The sequence below is a fragment of the Urocampus carinirostris genome, chromosome 3, assembly GCF_059441175.1.
Source record: "Urocampus carinirostris isolate Australia breed hairy pipefish chromosome 3, RoL_Ucar_1.0, whole genome shotgun sequence".
NCBI classification, from domain to species: domain Eukaryota; kingdom Metazoa; phylum Chordata; class Actinopteri; order Syngnathiformes; family Syngnathidae; genus Urocampus; species Urocampus carinirostris.
This window is the reverse complement of record NC_142351.1, coordinates 17,245,231-17,265,442: the sequence shown is the minus strand read 5'-3', so window position 1 is coordinate 17,265,442 and position 20,212 is coordinate 17,245,231. Positions and strand designations below refer to the sequence as shown.

At 41.1% G+C, this 20,212-nt stretch overlaps 1 protein-coding gene and 1 pseudogene across 1 annotated transcript in view; both read right to left on the bottom strand.

Annotated features, from left to right (window-relative positions):
* LOC148368965 (inactive dipeptidyl peptidase 10) overlaps nucleotides 1-20,212 on the bottom strand; it is a 58,247-nt gene that overhangs the window by 24,554 nt on the left and 13,481 nt on the right. The window contains exons 6-8 of the mRNA XM_088330885.1: nucleotides 4,432-4,484; nucleotides 3,873-3,954; nucleotides 25-145 (exon numbers count right to left, since the gene is read on the bottom strand). Of these exons, the coding sequence (XP_088187011.1) occupies nucleotides 25-145; nucleotides 3,873-3,954; nucleotides 4,432-4,484 (256 nt within the window). The remainder of the gene's footprint in view (nucleotides 1-24; nucleotides 146-3,872; nucleotides 3,955-4,431; nucleotides 4,485-20,212) is intronic.
* On the bottom strand, nucleotides 10,348-10,483 carry LOC148368966 (U2 spliceosomal RNA; annotated as a pseudogene).

The following is a 20,212-nucleotide window of genomic DNA, read 5'->3' as shown; positions in this document are numbered from 1 at the left end:
TTGATGTGAATCTGTAAATCTCACCCTCATAGGTCCAATCCGAGATCCCGTTTACAACACCTTGTTGGTCGCCAGTGGACGTGAGACGCAGGGGTTGGCTGTTCACGCTGGACTTGTAGTAGATGTCTCCATTAAATACAAACGCCTGGCAATGGAACACATGCACCAAATGCTGAACCGAAGACTGTACTGTTGCAAGTTTTTGAGCAGGCTGTTAGAATAAAGCAACAGTTCCTAAAATTTGTAGGCTTGCGCCCCCTTGGCTCCACAGTAAAGTCATTCCAATGATTTATTTTGACGTGTCTTCATAATCAAACAAAGTCAACAGCTAACATAGACAACATTTGAAAAAGGAAATAATGAAATCTTTTAAAAAATCAAAAACATTTGCACAGTATTAAATATAAAGTGTACGCACTTCTAATAACCCCACACCAAACAAAGTAAACAACAACAAAAATAAACATTGCGCACTAAAAGTAATTCACATACTTATAAGGCTGTAAACATGACATGTTTGCAATTAGTGTAATATAAAATTTACCATGTGCTACTGCAGCATGTTCAACAGTGCGCAAAAATGTATTCAAGTATTAATTCATATCCACCATTCCTGGTAACTTATTAACACTACTGCTACCACTATTTATTACTTATTTATTATTTATAACATTTCACTTATTAACTTGCATAAATAAACCTCTAATCGATGATGCAGTTTTATGGTTGGACATTTTTAGCTGGAGTCACAGCATTGGTTATTTCTTTGTGCCTCTGCGAACTTTTTTCGTACGGAATGAAGGGCGCAAATGCTGCTTTGATGGAGGTTTGTTTACCTCTCAGTCCACTTGTAGATGCACCTTCTTCGTCTTTTACTTGTAATCCTTTCTGACATGCCGTGATAATTTTCAAGGTGCTGGTGCAAATGACTTGTGTTTCCTCTGACCCTAGCGACGACGCGAAAGCAAATTCTGCAACGGGCATTTTCTTCTGTTCCACGTCCACTTCGTCAAAACCAAAATAGGTCCAAACAAGTGATGTACCGCCCTTCTTCGGTGCAAGCTTGGTTTCCTTCTCGTTTGTTGACTCTGGGACTATGTTTACGGAGTCTGCCATGACACTCAATGAGCTCACACGGTGGGTGTGGCATAGTGTTGTGCTTGCAAACTTTAAATTGAGTTTGTTGGCTAGTGCTATTATTAAAACGTGCCTCTGATTAGTCAAAAAGTAACGATTGTAGTTCGCCAAAACTCCATCACTCGCTAAGAAACCTTAAAAAAAAAAAGCAGTGCTTCGCGGTTTCACAAACGAACTACGTCACATCGCGATGTCGATTTGATTTCGATTAATCGTGCAGCCCTAACATGTTGTGTACAAATTGTTCAAACGTCTGACTTCGACTTCGGACTGCCGCCCCCCTACGGCCCCCTTCTTCCTCAACGACCCCCAAATATTTCTGCCCAGTTTTATTTAATAAAGGATAGAAAAGACGGCCATTCAAGAGAAAACAAGGAAATTGTCAGGAGACATGAGTGAGTGCCTTTAATACTTGCCATAGTCAACAACTTTGTCACTCTCCTTACTGCTTTATGGTAAAGCATGTGCTTTCATCAATTTTAGTTCATTTACTAGAAAATGAAATTATATTCATTGCAATATTGTAAAATACAGATATTCTCCTATTCAAATGATATAATGTGTGATATTAAAATAGGAATGAAATACCAAGATAAAGTAATATAAAAAATGAATGTGATATGCAACGTTCATTTTTCAACTACTTGTCCTCACGAGGGTCACGTGGGTGCTGGAGTTTTTTGCCAGTCATCCTCAGGGAATATAGAGACAGACTACAGTTATACGCAGGGAAAATTTGCATTCGAGCTTTCAGACTCGACCTTTGGAAAGTGACAAGAAACCTTGAGTGCATCTTTAAAACCGACTCAGGAGATGGCATTGGGGAGGCATGCAAACTCTCCACAGGCCACGGGGGGAGGTCTGAGCATAAGGATATATTTTAAACGTACATCAAATTCACACATATTGAAATGCATTGAGGAATACAGCATTAGATAACCCACAGCCCTAGAGAGACTGCAACCTGAATGCAGCGCCTTAGACCACTCGACCATCGTGACATACAGAGACACGCTACTACTTTGCGCTTTGGTCAAGCCTTTCGGATTTTCATTGTGCACTGCATACTGCATTCTGATTGGCTCAACAGAGGAAGATGCTTTCTATCTCTGACAAAGTTGGACCTCACTACTTGCTAAACCTGCTCAGGAGCCACATGTTAGTTTTTGGTCCTCCATAGCGGCTCCCTGGCACTTTAAAAAAAATGTTCAATTTCCGTGGGACAGAACCGGAAGGTAAATGTCGTTTTACATAACGGCCTCATGATGGTGGCAAAAACTCATGTGAAATGAAGAGGATTGGATCCTTAATCCATAAAAGTGCAATAAAATAGCAAAATTATTTTCAAAATTATAATTTGACAGTGGCTGGTTCCTTTAACCACTAAGGTTGTAGGGGGAATCTTTTCCTGTGGTGTGTCCTGGACAAGTACAGCCTGGTGGCACCCATCCCTCTCCAGGCCAACAAATGTTTCCACCCGGTCTCGTACCGGCGATCTTTCGCGTGTTCTGCAAATGTGCTAACCACTGTACTATGGAAACGCAGTACAGAAGTTATTTTGTTAAAAAACGTTTTTGTAAAGTACAATACTTTTATTTCTAAAATATTTCAGCATGTAAATTGAGTTTGTTCTCGAGTAATAAAGAACTAATTAAATAAAGATGGGGTGCCGGATATAAATACTTAAAGCTGCAATCATACTTTGAGCCAAGAGATGGCGGCAGAGTAACACATTATTTACGTGCAAGTACATGGCATTTCTTAGACTCTTCTTTTTTCATCATTGTGGGGGTTTGTTCCACCCTGAGAAGGCCTGGTAAAATTAAAATGAAAGCAGATCGGCGCAACCATAAATAAAGTATAAGAGCTCTTTGAACTTATTTGGGCATTGTTAAGACAGTCAGTCAGTCAGTCAGTCCGTCCGTCCGTCCGTCCGTCCGTCCGTCCGTCTATCCATTTATTTATCTACCCTGGTCATATCCCACGAGAGGGGTGATCGACAGCAAGACAAACACATACACAAAAATAAAGAAAAGAAAAAAAAGGAAGAAAAAGGGGAAAAAGTAGCAAAAATACACAGAAAAATTGACCATGGCCAACTCAAATGCCCAAACATCCAAACATTAGGTAAATGGTCTGCATTTATATAGCGCTTTTCAAGTCAATGAAGACCTCCCAAAGCACTTTACAATGTGCTTCACACTTACCCATACACACTGACTCATTCATTAAGCACCTGGGCACCGAAGTTGGTCATGCTTTCGTCCCTCCAGATGAAACGTTTATGAAACGGCAGTTATGTAAAACTGCATTTACCTTCCGGTTCTGTCTTACAGAAATTTAACATTTTTTTAAAGTGCTAGGGAGCGAATAGTGGGTACCAAAAACTCACGTGTGGCTCCTGAGCAGGTTTAGCAGTTAGTGAGGACCAACTTTGTCAGAGATTGATAGTATGTATTATAAGTAAATTGATTAACATTCTTGTACCAAATAATATATTTATTTGTTTGTTTATTTGAAAATGTGCATACATTCAATAACAAATATTCATGGTCCTTGAAAAAGTCAATGGGCCTCATTTACCCAACAGTCACATCACCCGATTTTCCATTCATATCAGCCACTCGCTTTTACTGCTCACATGGCAATTATGCTTAGCCCAAGGACAAAAGAAAGGAAAACGCTTGTCTAGCCCTGTAGTTTGAATGCAAGATGCAAATTGGTCCCTGCCTCACCAATTGGTTCCCCTGAGGCCCCCAGGCAGCGTACTGCAACATAGCCTTCTCCTTGACTGTTGGCCAAAGATCCAGCAATTCCCTGCAACACACACAATGAAACACACATCACGCATTTATCAATGGCAAGTGTACTTCTTAAAAACCTTCATGGTTCTGTACCCTGGCCTGGAAGATGCTGTTATGTCTGAGCAAGATGCAGAGAGAGCAGGGAGAAAAGAGAGAGAATGGCTCTGGCTCATGCAGGGGTGCAAGATTTTCAATCTTTTTGGGGCTTCACATCACTGCCTCAGGGCAAGACCCCCCAATACCACTGGAGGATAATCTGCTTCTCTATTGCTTCTCAAGTCGTTACACTGATAGTTCCTCTGAGGATCGCCTGCCCTTTGTTACTCACATGATGCTGAAAATGGGTTTTCAGGCAGTGGAATCTGAGGAGAGAACACTAATGAATGAATGTATGTCTGACGCAAGCACCAGGCTCCTATCGGACTTGGTCAGTCTGCACGTCCACCCGCTGGCATGCAGCCCATGCATTGGCATTCAGGATTCCACATACCCAGTGGCCACACTGTAGATAGCATAGGTGGCCGTGAAGGATTGAAAGAACACCTGTAAAAGGTAGAGGATATCATGCAAACATACGTCGCTTGGCTCAACATGCTTATTGAGGTAGCTAAAAAAATATTTCACGAGCACTAGTCGAGGGACTTTTTATAATTGGAAAATGTCATTCAATAGACGAGTTTGTTTATCTTCTCATATTTAATTTGGTGTATGTGTGGCTTTCAGAGGGGGGTGGATGTGGGTATTTGGAGGGGGTTGCACAAGCACTTTGTAGAGGTGGCAAGGCCCCCTATGGCCCACCAACAGAACGGGTGTGTATGGTGCAGTAGAATAAAATCATTTCAAAACTATAAAGGTTACATAAAATCTTATTATACCTAGGGATAAATCCCAGACACTCCCCTACTTACGAACATTCGAGTTAGGGAAAACGGTAAATACGAACATTTACTGTAATTGTCAGATAGTCGTTTAGGGGCAACTTTGGAAAGATCGATTATCCCTTAGCTGTTTTGTGTATTTATTTATTAAGGAATAAAAGCCTATTGCCCTATGCTGGAAACCATAACTAAAATCTGAACGGTAACAAAAAGTGGATGAACATTTCTAAATAATAAAAAGTAAAACACAAAGCAGGACATCCCCCTATCTATTTCACTTATCGTATTGTACTTTGGTTTTGAGTTGAAAAAAAATCTTGATTAGACCTCATTATAATAAACTAGATTTGAAGAAGAAAACAATGCATCGTAGGAGGATCCTCGGGTACAACTGCAGGCAGAGCCGTTGTCAGTAAACCAGAACAAGATCAGGACCCAATCGCGTGATGTTCTCACACAAGCCTTTATTTTACGGGAGTCATGCACCTCAGGCAGCAGTCTGGCGTAGAAAGACAGGAAGCCAGAGACAGACGAGATACCGGACAGGACGGGACAGACAAGATAGATAACGAATCAGGATATCGAAAATAAACAGGAGAAACTAGACGGGAACAAAACTGGAGAAAATAACAAACAGGACAAAAACAGACGGAAACAAAACTGAAACCCGAAATTAAACAAGACAAAAATAAACGGGCACAATACCGGACTGGAAATATCAACAGGAAAACAGGACAGAGTCAGAACCTACGTCTTGTGGGGCAGCTGTTCGTTTGACGGGCTGACAAAGGAGGCAAGAGAGCGCCGAGCTTAATATAGACAGAAAGCCAATATCTCAACGAGCCGCAGCTGGCGCCACACGGGGGGGGGGAATTGGGCACCATGACAACAGTGACACACATGGGCGCGGCCAATTGGGCGGCCAATTGGTCAGACTGTCAGTAAAAGTTTTGGATTGATAAGGTGAGAATTAACTAATTTGTTTCATTATCCATTATCTGCACCGCTTATCCTCAGTAGGGTCACGGGGGTGCTGGAGCTCATGCCAGTTGTCTTGGGGCAGTGTGCAGGGGACACCCTGAACTGGTTGCCACCCAGCCGCAGGGCACACAGGACAGACAATTCACTCGCTCATTCACACCTAGGGACAATTTGGACCGGCCAATTCACCTGACATGCATGTTTTTGGAATGTGGACGGAAACCGGAGTGCCCGGAGGAAACCCACGCAGGCACGGGGAGAACATGCAAACTCCACATAGGAGGTTCGATCTCATGACCTCAGAACTGTACCGCACATGCGCTAGCCACTGCTCCGCCGTGCTGCCCAACTAATTTGTTGTTATTAACACAAATATCATACAAAGCATGTTAAAACAATATTTTACTAAGACAACTTAAAACCTGGGCAGCACGGCGGCGCAGTGGTTAGCGCATGTGCGGCACAGTTCTAAGGTTTTGGGAACCTCCTGTGTGGGTTCAAATCAAGTTACCGGACTTACTGTGCGGATTTTGCATGTTCTCCCTGTGCTTGGGTGGGTTTCCTCCGGGCACTCGGGTTTACTCACCCATTCCAAAGACATGCATTTCAGGTGGATTGGCCGGTCCAAATTGTCCCTAGGTGTGAATGAGCGTGCGAGTTGTCTGTCCCTGTGTGCTCTGCGATTGGCTGGCAACCAGTTCAGGGTGTCCCCTGCCCACTGCCCGATGATTGCTGGGATGGGCTCCAGCACCCCCGCGACCCAACTGAGGATAAGCGGTGCAGTTAATGAGATGAGATGATAATGAACTTAAAACCTTATTAATCCAAAAGAAACAAAATAAAATTACTTATTTTATTCTCGTGTTTTTAACAGTGTAATGTAAACAAAAAAATTGCTCTGAGAAATTCAATTTTTTTTGAATAGCATGAGGGGAACATGAAGCATTCATGCTTAGGGCACCCAAATGGCTCTGACTGCTAGAATAAAGAAACAGTATTTCGAAAAGAACATTTCTTCTCAGTCGACATTTGCAGCCCGGGGCTGAAACTCCTCACACTGGTTATTGTGTCACATGCATCAGCAGCTCCTGGAATAATTAGTTTAACACGCTGAAGAAGACTAATGGCTAACATCAATGATGCTTTTTTTTGTGAGTCTCTCTCTCTGCACATCTCTGATTGTGTGCCGGTATGCGTGTGTGTGTTTGTGTGTGAAAAAAAGAGATAGAAGTTGACTGCAATTGATCGCAGCATCGCCTGATGAATTCAAGGTGAGACATTGATTCTTTCTTAACCTTTTTTTTGTCACAAGAGGCTGAAAGAAGACAAATTGCTCATCGGGTGTTTGAAAGCTTTCTGGCAAACAAGTCCCAATAGAAATGAAATGTCACATCTTCTACAAAGCACACTTTAAGAATGGATATTGGATTTGTCCCTTTGTTGTGTATTTCGTGTTTGTGCATGGAACAGTGAGAATGTTAAGGTCGCAGGGATAAACGTAGGTCAATCGTGAAGCGCAAAGAGGGAAGCTGCATGTAAGATAATTGAGGCGACAGCAGTGGTGTCAAAAAGGTGTGAATAGCAAATTTATCCAGTGAGCCCATTTATTTATATCTTACTCGCATAATGCAGTGTTCATTTTACCTGTGAAAAGTGATGGGTCCCGGGGACTCGCATGCTCAAAAATCTATGGGTCTCAACAGAGATCTATGGGTCCCCAAAATTTAGTGTTATCGCGGTTGACATTGTAAATCGGCGACAAATATATAATATAAATTGATATATTCATTCAGTTTTAATCATCACAGTTTATTGGTAATAGAAATCAGTCATCACTTCAAGATTTTTCATTCCACAACAATATTGCACATTATTCAAAATAATATTGCTGAAATAATTATATTAATCTATATTTTCATTCAGTTTTAATGTAATGAGATGAAATGAAATGATCTGCATTTATATAGCGCTTTTCAAGTCAATAACTTCCCAAAGCGCTTTACAGTGTGCTTCACATTTCCCAATAGCAGCCTTGTATTGCAGCCATGTAAGACGCTAACCTGCTTATTGGGGCTATTAGGGGTTCAGTGTCTTACCCAAGGACACTTCGACATGTAACACGGACAAGCCGGGATTCGAACTGGGATCCCTTGATCCCAAGACGAGCGCTCTACGTCCTGAGCTACTGCCGCGCCAATCATCACAGTTAATTGATAATACAAAACAGTTATCACTTCACATTTTTCACTTCACAAAAATTTTGTACATTATACAAAATAATATTGCTCAAATATTAGTCTATATATTCGTGCAGTTTTAATCATCACCGTTAATTGGTAATACAAAGCAGTTATCACTTCAGATTTTCCAATTCATATATTCTCCGTAGTTTGCTGTTCCGCCACAGTTGTAATGCCTTCTCAAGGTCCAATCCATTATCATCCTCATAGCGTAACCAGGAATATAATTGAGTCCATTTTGGCAGAAAAGTCCTTGCTAGGAGTATTCTTTTTTTTTTTTTTTTTCGTCGAATCGTTGGCTTCAACACACGTGTTTTCCTTGCTTTCGCGATCTTCCGAAGAATTTCTCCGCCGTTTTTTCGTGCCAAATTATTGCCGTTGTTATCACTTTCTGCATTAAGTTTCGACTTATTACTGGCACTGAAGAAATTACCAATTTTGTGTTGATTTTCACCTAATACTAACTTTTATCGGAGGCATACTTAGCCTTCAACTTCCCTCGAAGACAACCATCACAACAATGACGTAAGCTCGAAACAACGAGATCTCGTTTGCCGAGATCGGCGTGCAGACGAAATCTCGAACCGCGAGACCAAAACAACAATGGCGGATCTGCCTGACGAAAAGTTTGGAGTGCGGTAAATCTTTGTTTAAAAAAAATGTAATCGGGTAAAAATGACAATTTGGTGTCAAAAAACTTGAGTCCCGGGGACGCACTTTGACTTGACACTATGCGTCCCCGGCAAAAATTATGCGTCTAGGACGCAGGGACGCGGGCAAACGAGAACACTGATAATGTTATACATTCTTTTTTGCGGTGTTCAAGTTTTATTTTCGAATGAAAATTTCTTTACAAAATTGTCCATAAATAACATCATCACACGATTAAAAACTAATCACTAGGGGTATTCAATACAACATTTTTTAGACGTATACTGCTAGCCACAGCTTGATACTACATACCTATACCATTAGTGCATATAATTGCTTTACTCCTGACTATGTTACCTTTAAACAAACATGGTGTATTATGTTTCTGTATGGTGAAATGACACTGAAAATGGTTGCTAAAAAGCACAACGAAGAATACAAACTATTGAGTGTCACGACCAGCACACATGGTAGACCCAATCGCGTAACGTTTTCTCACAATTTTATTGAGATATAGGAAGAGGAAGGGCAGTGCCCGCGATCCAATGCTCGCTGGACGCGGGAAGAAAGTCGCTCTCGCAATCGGATTGTGATCCGAATACGGAAGTGGATCTTCTGTCGCGGGCGATGGGGGTGTCAGGGACCGAAAAACAGGTTGATAGCCGGGAGAAGAGAGCAAAAACGTGGTCGGGTCAGAAACGGGTCGTAAGCCGGGATGGTAGAGCAGACGTGGTCGGGATCAAAAAGGGTCGTAGCCAGAGACAAACGGGAGCAAAAACGGGGCAGGCGGGAGTCAGGGTCGGAAAAGGCTTGCCTTGTATAAACAGAGGTTTGCAGACGGACTGACAACAGGAGAGTGACAGGACTTTGTTTAAATAGGGTCAGGGAGCCAATCAGATAGCCCGCAGCGGCTGGCGCCAAATAAGCGGGCACAGGTGATTCAAATCAGTAATTGTGACAATGGAGACTCAAAGTGACCAACACATGTCATTTTCATCCTAATTTTTTGCCCAGCCTTTTTGAGTTTTTGGGGTACCATAGCTAAATAGATCAGCTCACTTGAAGGAGTAAAATTAATGCTAATTTCTCAACCTATATTAAAACCTTAAAGCATTTTGTATTTTGTAATGATTCTATGATAATTTATGTATTTGTGTCTGTTATTTAAATAAATATGGCTTTTTTAAACACTAGGAACCGTTAAGTAAAACACATTGTCCCTTTATGTAGCTGCGAGGCTATTGACCAAGACAAGAATGTTTGACCATTTGACTCCTACATTAGCTAACTTGCGCTGTAGAGTTTTGTACCAGCTGAAAGCTCTTGATTTTGGACTTCGGGAGACAAGAGAGTAGTGCATTACAGTAATCAAGACGGGAGGTAACAAACGGGTGAAATATAATCTCCGCATCCGACTGAGACAGCTTAGGGCGAATTTTAGCAATGTCGCGAAGAAAGCTGTTCTAATAATATTCTTGACGTGTGTTTGAAAGGGGTTTGGGGTTTTTAAGGGTTATTTATCTATCTTCGTTATTCATTATCCATTATCCGTTATCGGTCAGTTCATAATACGCTACAATGCCTAGGAGCCGGGACACTTACTCTCAGCCAAAAGGCCAAGCTAAGGTCCTAGCCCTAAAGCCTTGCTGCGATCATTGCGAATGCACCGTTCCCGGAGGTACTGCAATACCGGGCCGATGCATGGAGTGGACAGAGCAAGCTCATATTCCATCTCCGAAATGCAAAAATCAAAGATACTACACTTGATCTTAGCCAAAAGGCCAGTCGTAACCCACGCTTGTCATAGGTTAGCATGGTATCTCCTCTGCCACAGATCGGGGTCGAATATGAAACCTAAATTTTTGACTGAGTCACTGTGGGTGATATTACATTTGTCAATGTTCAGAGCAGTTTTTGATGAAGATGACGTTGAAAATATTGATGGTGGTGGTGATGATGATAAAATGACCGTGCATCCACAGAACCTATGTAAATAGGTACTTTCGTGATGTGTTCGTTATATGTAAATACATAGGAGATATAGCTTACAAGACACAATTATTGAGGAAGGTGAAGGGGTAGGATGAATTAAGCATATGCATCTTCCTCTTCGACCTAATACGTCAACTTTGTTTTTGGTTTTTTGTCTTTTTTTTAACATGTACTTTTGTTTTCGCTTTTATCATGTTCGAAATAAAGGTTCATTCGTTCATTTACACTGCTTATCGTCTTTCATGGCAACGGAGTATTCAGAAACTTCATTCTAGTCACAGGTCAATCACAGTGCATATATTGTATGTATAGATCTACAAATGTAATCTATTTTCTGGATTAAGGGAAAAAACACGTGCCAAATGCAATCAATTGAGATGCAAATAAAAAATAGGACACTTTGATTGTTGAGTGAGATTTCTTGTTTTCCCTTAAAACATAGAAGGGATCCGTGCAAGCACGTCTCCTTTGAATGGTCTGTCTGTTTATCCTCCCTTTCACTATTTGTCTTTCATCTTGTTCTCAAATTCCCTTTCCTTTCCAGCCCCTTTTGAGGGATTTTCAAAGGAGATTTTATTCCAATTAACCCCCTCTGATTCCCGTATGGTTAAACCCCCTTGACTTGCTTCCAAATTCTATTTTCGATACCCAGCAGGCATCCCTGAAAGCCTCACAGAACACCAACTTTCAATACAGCGTCGACAATTGTTTTTCTTTACTGCTCTGCAACACAGTGAGAAGCCGTGTCGTTCTCGAACAATAATCTCTCTGACGGATTTTAACTGGCCAGTATATCTGGTCACGAAATCCCATTTCCTCCGAGCCAATCACTAGCCCGACCTCCCCAATTCCGCCACCATTACTTCCTTCCTCGTTCTGCTTGCAGCGATGCTGCTGCAAACCGCACCAGTCAGCATAAGCTGCTTCGAGATAGACAGGAAAAAAAGTGAGAGAGGGAGCTGAAACAGGGAAACAGATGGTGGGGGAGTTGAGGTCCATGAAAAGAAGGAGGATGGACTCACGTTGTAAGTCATAAATGTGTGATCTGGGGAGGCAGGTCAGCCCCCTACCCTTTTCATATGTCTTATACAGTTTATCTTCATACAAATGAGTGGGCCCTGAGCCCCATGAGATCAAAGGAGATCAGCATCCCTATCAATGTTCTATACATCCATTAGATAAATAAATAGATAGATAGATACTTTATTCATCCCCGCAGGGAAATGCACATTTCCAGCAGCATCCCTTCGCTGAGAACAATACAATAATAAAGCAAAAGGAATACAATTTACAAATACCCAATGTGACGTGCTAATACCCACTGTAGCATGTTGTATAGAGTATTTAAATAGTGCTACATAAAATACACACTGCAATAAAAGTACGGTAATATGCAATGTAGGGAGTGTGGTTTAATGTGGGCCTTTACTCCGCCGGGTGGAGTTAAAGAGCCTCATGTCATGAGGAAGAAAAGATCTCTTCAGTCTGTCTGCGGTACAAGACAGTGACAGCAGTCTGTCGCTGAAGCTGCTCTTCTGTCTGGATATAATGCTGTGTAGTGGATGTGATGAATTGTCCATGATTGACCGCAGCTACTGTTGTCAGGCTGTCCAGCTCTGTGCCCACAACAGAGCTCGCTTTCCTCGCCAGTTTATTGAGACGAGAGGCATCCTTCTTCTTGACGCTGCCTCCCCAACACGCTGCCGCATAGAAGAGGGCGCTTGCCACAACTGTCTCATGGAATATTTTCAGGAGCTTGACATTATCTGCACCGCTTATCCTCACTAGGGTCGCGGAGCTATCTTCGGGCAGTAGGCAGGGGACAGCCTGAACTGGTTGATGTTCTTTACAGATTTTCCCTTATCATTTTCACTGGTGAGCTTACCTCGGGCGAGGCACTAAGTACATCTGTACATCATATTCTATATAACACGCTACAGTGGGCATTTGCACGTCACATTGGGTATTTGTATATTGTATTCTCTTTGCTTTATTATTGTATTGTTCTCAGCTCAGGGATGCTGCTGGAAATGTGAATTTCCCTGTGGGGATGAATAAAGTATCTATCTATCTATCTATCTATCTATCTATCTATCTATCTATCTATCTTGGAGTAGTCCCTCAATCTCAGGTCTGAAAATGTTAAAAATATTTCACAGCAACCTGCTTTAAAGGTAAACTGTGTCAACACATAGACAGCAATGATTTTAAAACATATTTTCCTAAAAAGAATAACACTAACATATTGTGCACTTCATATATTGAGGTTTGGCTGCTGAACAGATGAATGAATGAATGAAACTTTATTTTTATCATGAGAAAACAAAACCAAAACAAAACAAGTAAAAAAAAAAAAACAATGTCCGAAAAGGAATAGGAATAAGTATATGCTTATTTGATCCTACTTCCCACTTCCTCAATAATTGTGTCTTATGGCTAAATATCCTTTGTATTTCCATATAACTGTATGTAAAACTGTATGTAACATCCTACATGCCCACATTTCTTCTTTAAATTTTGTGTAAATTATAACCTTTATCTTCTTTGTTCCTTTATATTGTGTAAATTATAACCTTATCTTCTTTGTTCCTTGATCTTATTTGTTTTCTTTTGTCCTCACTGTTGGATGTGAAGCTGGAGTGCCATGCCCAATTTCGTTGTCACAATATGTTCAACCCATTTTGTAACAATGACAATAAAGGTATATTCTATTCTATTCTATTCTATTCTATTCTATTCTATTCTATTCTATTCTCATCTCAACACATTAGCTGTACCGCTTATCCTTATTAGGGTCGCAGGGGGGCTGGAGCCCAGCCCAGCCATCTCCGGGCAGTGGGCAGGGGACACCCTGAACTGGTTGCCAGCCAATCTATTCTATTCCATTCTATTCTATTCTATTCTATTCTATTCTATAACAAACACCTTAAGAATATACATATTTACGTACGTTTTGTGGATACACATTCAGAAGGCTGGCCTCCTTCAACATCTGCAAAAAGCTCCTGAAAATATTCTATGAGACTGTTGTGGCAAGCGCCCTCTTCTATGCGGCAGCGTGTTGGGGAGGCAGCGTCAAGAAGAAGGATGCCTCTCGTCTCAATAAACTGGCGAGGAAAGCGAGCTCTGTTGTGGGCACAGAGCTGGACAGCCTGACAACAGTAGCTGAGAGACGGGCACTGAAAAAGCTGCGGTCAATCATGGACAATTCATCACATCCACTACACAGCATTATATCCAGACAGAAGAGCAGCTTCAGCGACAGACTGCTGTCACTGTCTTGTACCACGGACAGACTGAAGAGATCTTTTCTTCCTCATGCCATGAGGCTCTTTAACTCCACCCGGCGGAGTAAAGGCCCACATTAAATCACACCCCCTACATTGCATATTACCGTACTTTTATTGCAGTGTCTATTTTATGTAGCACTATTTAAATACTCTATACAACACGCTACAGTGGTTATTAGCACGTCACATTGGGTATTTGTATATTGTATTCCTTTTGCTTTATTATTGTATTGTTCTCAGCGAAGGGATGCTGCTGGAAATGTGAATTTCCCTGCGGGGATGAATAAAGTATCTATCTATCTATCTATCTATCTATCTATCTATCTATCTATCTAGCTATCTAGCTATCTAGCTATCTACACAGTCACTCCGTCAACATTATCATCACCACCACCACTTTCACCGTTATCATCATTATGATCGCTGTCTCCATCCATTCTCAGCAAACTATATAATAAGAGTATCAATCATCATAACAGCAACAGATGACTATATAAAGAGAAATGAAACCGTTTGAAATATAAAAAAAAGCCTAACACAAGGACTTTAGGTAAAAAGACGAACAATGTCTTCCGATTTACAAGTATGAATGGCTACCATCGTGTATTGCATCAGTAACAGAAACCGTAGCCAGGAAGAAAGTTCGATCAAGAATTGTCTATAAAGTGTCAATAAAAAGAGGTTATTTCATTGAAAATGTAGATCGGAGAGGAATGTTTCATCATTTGAAAACTGCTCTTCCAGAAAGTTGCAGAAACTAAGGGAATCCAGTAAATTAAAGGGTTCGTGAGTCGAAACCAAAACTTTAACACGATGCGCCTAAAAATGTAAACCAATATTTTTTTAGTCTGAGGGTTTATGATTGATGATATTTACAAACAAGGACAAAGACCAAGGAGGCAGATGTGCAAACCACCGGTCCACCATTTTGCGGACATATGGTTATGTGAATTATTAATTTGCGAAGGGTGTTTTGGGCACACTAGGCTCATTACATGAGCAAACAAACAGAATGTGAAACCTCGGCTGAATCAATAGTAAACCCACCGCAAGATAATGCCACTTGCATTGTAGTTTCAGTACATAAGCAGGGGGGACATTCTTTCCCTCCAAATATGTTTGTTCTTTGTGAATTACCGTTCAACTCTCTCTTGTGGGACGCATTATAGTAGTAGTAGGAAAATATGTTTAAATAACTATCTGGTTATAATGCACTGTACGTATCACATTGTTCTTTAGTTCTTCCATACTTAACGGACTGTGCAGAAGTTTAGGGGAATAATTACAAAAGTTCACTCCATCCCCTCTCTCTACTCCAAAAAAGAGCATAAAAATTATACACAAGGCAGGATACTGTGCATTTCTGCAGTCCAAATTATTAAAACTGTTTGATCTCATGGAGTTTTCTACTTCTCAACTACTATTCAAACTGAACAAAGATATACTGCCAGAGAACATACAAAAATTATTCACATGAAAAGAAGAAAGCTATAAGGAGCTATATAGGAGATGTAGTAAGTAAGATGTAGATGTAGATGTAGTAACGCTCTACCAAAGTTAGAGCACTCGTCTTGGGATCAAGAGATCCCAGTTCGATCCCGGCTCCTCCGTGTTACATGTCGAAGTGTCCTTGGGTAAGACACTGAACCCCTAAAGCCCCCAATATGCAGGTTGGCGCCTTACATGGCTGCACGGCCGCTTTTGGTAAATGTGAAGCACATTGTAAAGCCCTTTGGGAAGTCTTCATTGACTTGAAAAGCGCTATATAAATGCAGATCATTTCATTTTATAACTTTAAAATCCAACCGGTGAGAACTACCAGGAAAAGTATGTGTATGTCTGTATGTGGAGTTAAACTTTGGGACAAATTACAGGATGGGGTCAAACAATGTCCAAGTATTCAACTGTTCAAATCCAGATACAAAAAATAAGATAGGCAACGTACAGAGAGAAAGAAAATTGTCTCTGAATGATATAAAAACGGTAGATCGGAGCAAATCAAAATGGTTATTTTTATTATTATTATACTAATATGAAAATCTCATTATCTCATTAGCTGCAACTGCTTATCCTCAGTAGGGTCGCGGGGGTGCTGGAGCCCATCCCTGCAATCATCGGGCAGTGGGCAGGGGACACCCTGAACTGGTTGCCAGCCAATCGCAGGGCACACGGGGACAGACAACTCACTCGCTCATTCGCACTTAGGGACAATTTGGACCGGCCAATTCACCTGAAATGCATGTTTTTGAAATGTGGGAGGAAACCGGAGTGCCCGGAGGAAACCCACGCAAGCACGGGGAGAACATACAAACTCCGCACAGGAAGTCTGGAGCTGGATTTGAACCCACGCAGGAGGTTCCCAAGACATGAACTGTGCCACACATGCGCTAACTACTGTGCCGCCGTGCTGTCTTAATATGAAAATAATAATCATAATTATTATAACTAAATTGTTGTTATTGTTGACTGAATGATATAAGGTGATTACTTGCATTATAGAGTTAATTGAGGGGTAAAACCAAATTAATAATTACCAAATTAGGTTTTAGTTGTTTGTAAATACACAGAAGAGCTAACTGTAGGACACAGATATTAATGAAGTCAAAGGGGTAGGATTTAATAAGCATATGCTTCTTCCTTGTCAAGACCAGAACAGAGACACGACCCACTTGCGTACGTTTCTCTCAGTTTCACTGGGAAGAAGGGAAAGGATTACACACAGGATCCGTTGATCGCTGGTCGCGGGGAGAAAGTTGCTCTGAACGCGGAAGTGGTACTTCCGTGGTGAGCGATGGCGGTGTCGGGAGCGGGAAAAAACAGGTCAGGAGAGCAAAAATCGTGGCCGAGATCAGAAAGTGGGTCGAAGCCGGGAAACAGCCAAAACAGGAGTGAGTCAGGGTCGAAAAGCTTGCCTAGAGTAAACTGAGGTTTGCAGACGGACTGACAACAGGTGACAGAAAGACAGGGGTTTAAATAGTGACAGTGAGCCAATCAGAGTCTGAGGCAGTTGGCGCCAATGGAGTGGGCACAGGTGCCTTGCATCAGTAATCATGACATTCCTACTCCCTTTCGAACATGTATGATCACATTTTTTTTTCAATTTGTTGTTTTGCTTTTGTTTTGTCATGCTCAAAATAAAAGTTTCTTTCATTCATTCATTCATTCATTCATTCATCTGTGCTGCTGTTTGACAAGCCCCCTGATGTTCATCTGAGAATACCTACACATGCTAGTCATTGCCAGTTTACAAGCCTTCGTCTTCTTTATGCCCTTTTCATTTTCCCTCAACAGACTCCTTAAAAGATTTATCTCATCTTTCCTCACCAGCCTGCCATGTGTTGGCTGAAATATTCAAATTGCCCCGTGTTCTCACAGTCACTGGTGTTGGTTTTATTGAGCTAAAGAGTGCTGCATAACTCCAGGAATAGGTGCATGGAAGTCCTTAAAGCAGGGGTGTAAAACTCGTTTTAGCAGAAGGTTAGATGCTAGAAAAATAATCTCACGGGGGCCAGACTAGAACATTAAAGAAAAAAAGAGGAGAAAAGGAAAGAGAGAACAAGGGAGACAGAGTAAGAGAAAAAGAGTAAGAGATACAAATAAGGGAGAAAGAGTGAGAGTAAGAGAGAACACAATACAGAGAGAAAGGAATAAAGGGGAGGGAAAGAGAAAGAAGGGGAGAAAAAGGAGAAATAGATGGGAAAACAAAGAGAAAGAAAGAGTGAAAGTGAAAGAAAAATGAAAAGAATGAGAGAAGAGAAAAAGACAGAGAAAGAGAGAGAATAAGAGTTAGCATGAGAAAGAAAGGGTAAACAAAAGGGAGTGAGAGAGGAGAGAAAAATATAGAAAGTAACAAAAAAGAAGCAAAAAGTGAGAGAGAGAGAAAACCAAAAAGGGAGAGTGAGAGAAAGAGGATGTGAAAGAAAGGGAGTTAGAAAGAAAAAGGGAGATAGAGAGAAAAAAAGAGAAATAAAAAAGAGAGGGATATCAATAGAGAAAGAGTGAAAGGGAGAAAGAGAAAGAAAAAGAAAGGAAGACAAAAACATTGAAAAAATGAGAGAGAGAGAGAGAGAGAGAGAGAGAGAGAGAGAGAGAGAGAGAGAGAGAGAGAGAGAGAGAGAGAGAGAGCTAGAGAGAGACAGAAAGAGGGAGATGAAAATAAATCCAGCAACAGTTGCTTTTGCGAGTGGTGCCTGGCAAGTGGACATAATTAAAACTGCAGCTCATTTTTCTCTTGCGCTTCTCTCTGTGTTGTCCCACGGGCCGAATTAAAATGCTTGGCGGGCCTGTCGGCCGCCTGCTTGACACATGTACCTTCAAGGTACAGTGTGTAATATTTAGTGCCTCTGCGTGGTAGAAAAAAAACTTTCATCCAGTAAAAAAAAAACCAACAACATACCAACATGACTTTTTCTAAAAAAATGAAACTGCATATCTTAAGTCGGCGCCATGTTTGTCTGGCAGCATGCCGCCACGCTGTGCAGAGTATCACCGGCTTTCTCTCGTACCAGACAACGCAGTGCCATCTAGTGGTCAAATATTACACATAGTGGCTTTAATGAACGTGTATTTAAATAATGAGAGAAATATATCAGCTGACAATAATAGACAAATACGTTTCATTTTCTTTGTAAACAGCCCAACCGGACTGACACAGCTATTATAATATATTTTGGGGATTAAATTGATGTATTTGATTATTAATTGTATGCTGAAAGTTTCCCTTGAGTGAGTGAGTGAGTAGGCTCATAAGTGCATCAGAATTTGTCATCCTTTGTTCATGAATTAGTGAGTGAGTGAGTGAGTGAGTGAGTGAGTGAGTGAGTGAGTGAGTGCGTGCTTGCGTGAGTGAGTGAGCTAATGAGCGGGTGAGCTAGTGAGTTCATGAGTGAGTGAGCGAGCGAGCTAGTGAGTTAATGAGTGCATGAGTGAGTGAGTGTGTGCGTGAGTGAGTGAGCGAGTGAATGAGCGAGTGAATGAGGTAATGAGTGAGTGAGTGAGTGAGTGAGTGAGTGAGTGAGTGAGTGAGTGAGTGATTGAGTTAGTAGGCTCATAAGTGCATCAGAATTTTTCATCCTTTGTTTCATCTATGAGTTAGTGAGTGAGTGAGTGCGTGCTTGCATGCGTGAGTGAGTGAGCTAATGAGCGAGTGAGCTTGTGAGTTCATGAGTGAGTGAGCGAGCGAGCTAGTGAGTTAATGAGTGAGTGAGTGAGTGAGTGAGTGAGTGAGTGAGTGAGTGAGTGAGTGAGTGAGTGAGTAGGCTCATAAGTGCATCAGAATCTTTCATCCTTTGTTCATGAGTGAGCAAGTGAGTTCATGAGTGAGTGAGCGAGCGAGCTAGTGAGTTAATGAGTGAGTGAGCGAGTGAATGCGTGCTTGTGTGCGTGCGTGAGTGAGTGAGTGAGTGAGTGAGTGAGCTAATGAGTGAGTGAGTGGGCTAATGAGTGCTTTAGAATTTTTTATCCTTTAATTTTGTATCCTTTGTTCATGAGTAAGTGAGTAAGTAGACTAATGAGTGCATCAGAATTTTTCATCCTTTGTTCATGAGTGAGTGAGTGAGTGAGCAAGCGAGTGAGCTAAAGAGTGCATCAGAAGTTTTTATTTTTTGTTCATGATTGAGTGAGTGAGTGAGTGAGTGAGTGAGTGAGTGAGTGAGTGAGTGAGTGAGAAATGTAATTGGTCAAAATCACATTTGTACAAGCCTTTTGTTGTTTTATTATATTTCTTTTTTAATTGTCTTTAAAAAGGCGAGAGGGGGAAAAACAGAAATTGCGAAAAACAAAGTAACGCAAGGCTAGAATGTATAGCCATGTTAGAGTTTATACAGAGATCTATCTCATGATATTTTTATTCGATTTGAGACCACTCTGGAGTGTCAGTGTTTTTTTCTTTTTTTCTTATTCTATACTTTTCTTTTTGGAATGAAATTACAACAAAAAAAGCTAACAGAATCTTGGAGCAAATATATAATAAACTGCTTCTTATAGCAATAGTGTCACACATTCTGGAGTTGATCACTCACCAAATAATTTATCCTTGTAAAAGATATGATTTTCTCCCAGGAGTAACCTTGCTGCTGGAATATGAGACTATGTTAATCAGTGAAGCTTCAACCACGATTTAATATAATCATAGCCGATACATGAATGGTTTCAAGAACCGCAAGGTGAATTTTTCTAAAAAATTCAGCCTCCATCATCTTGTTCTCAATCAGCATAGTTAATAGTTTTGTGAACTTAAG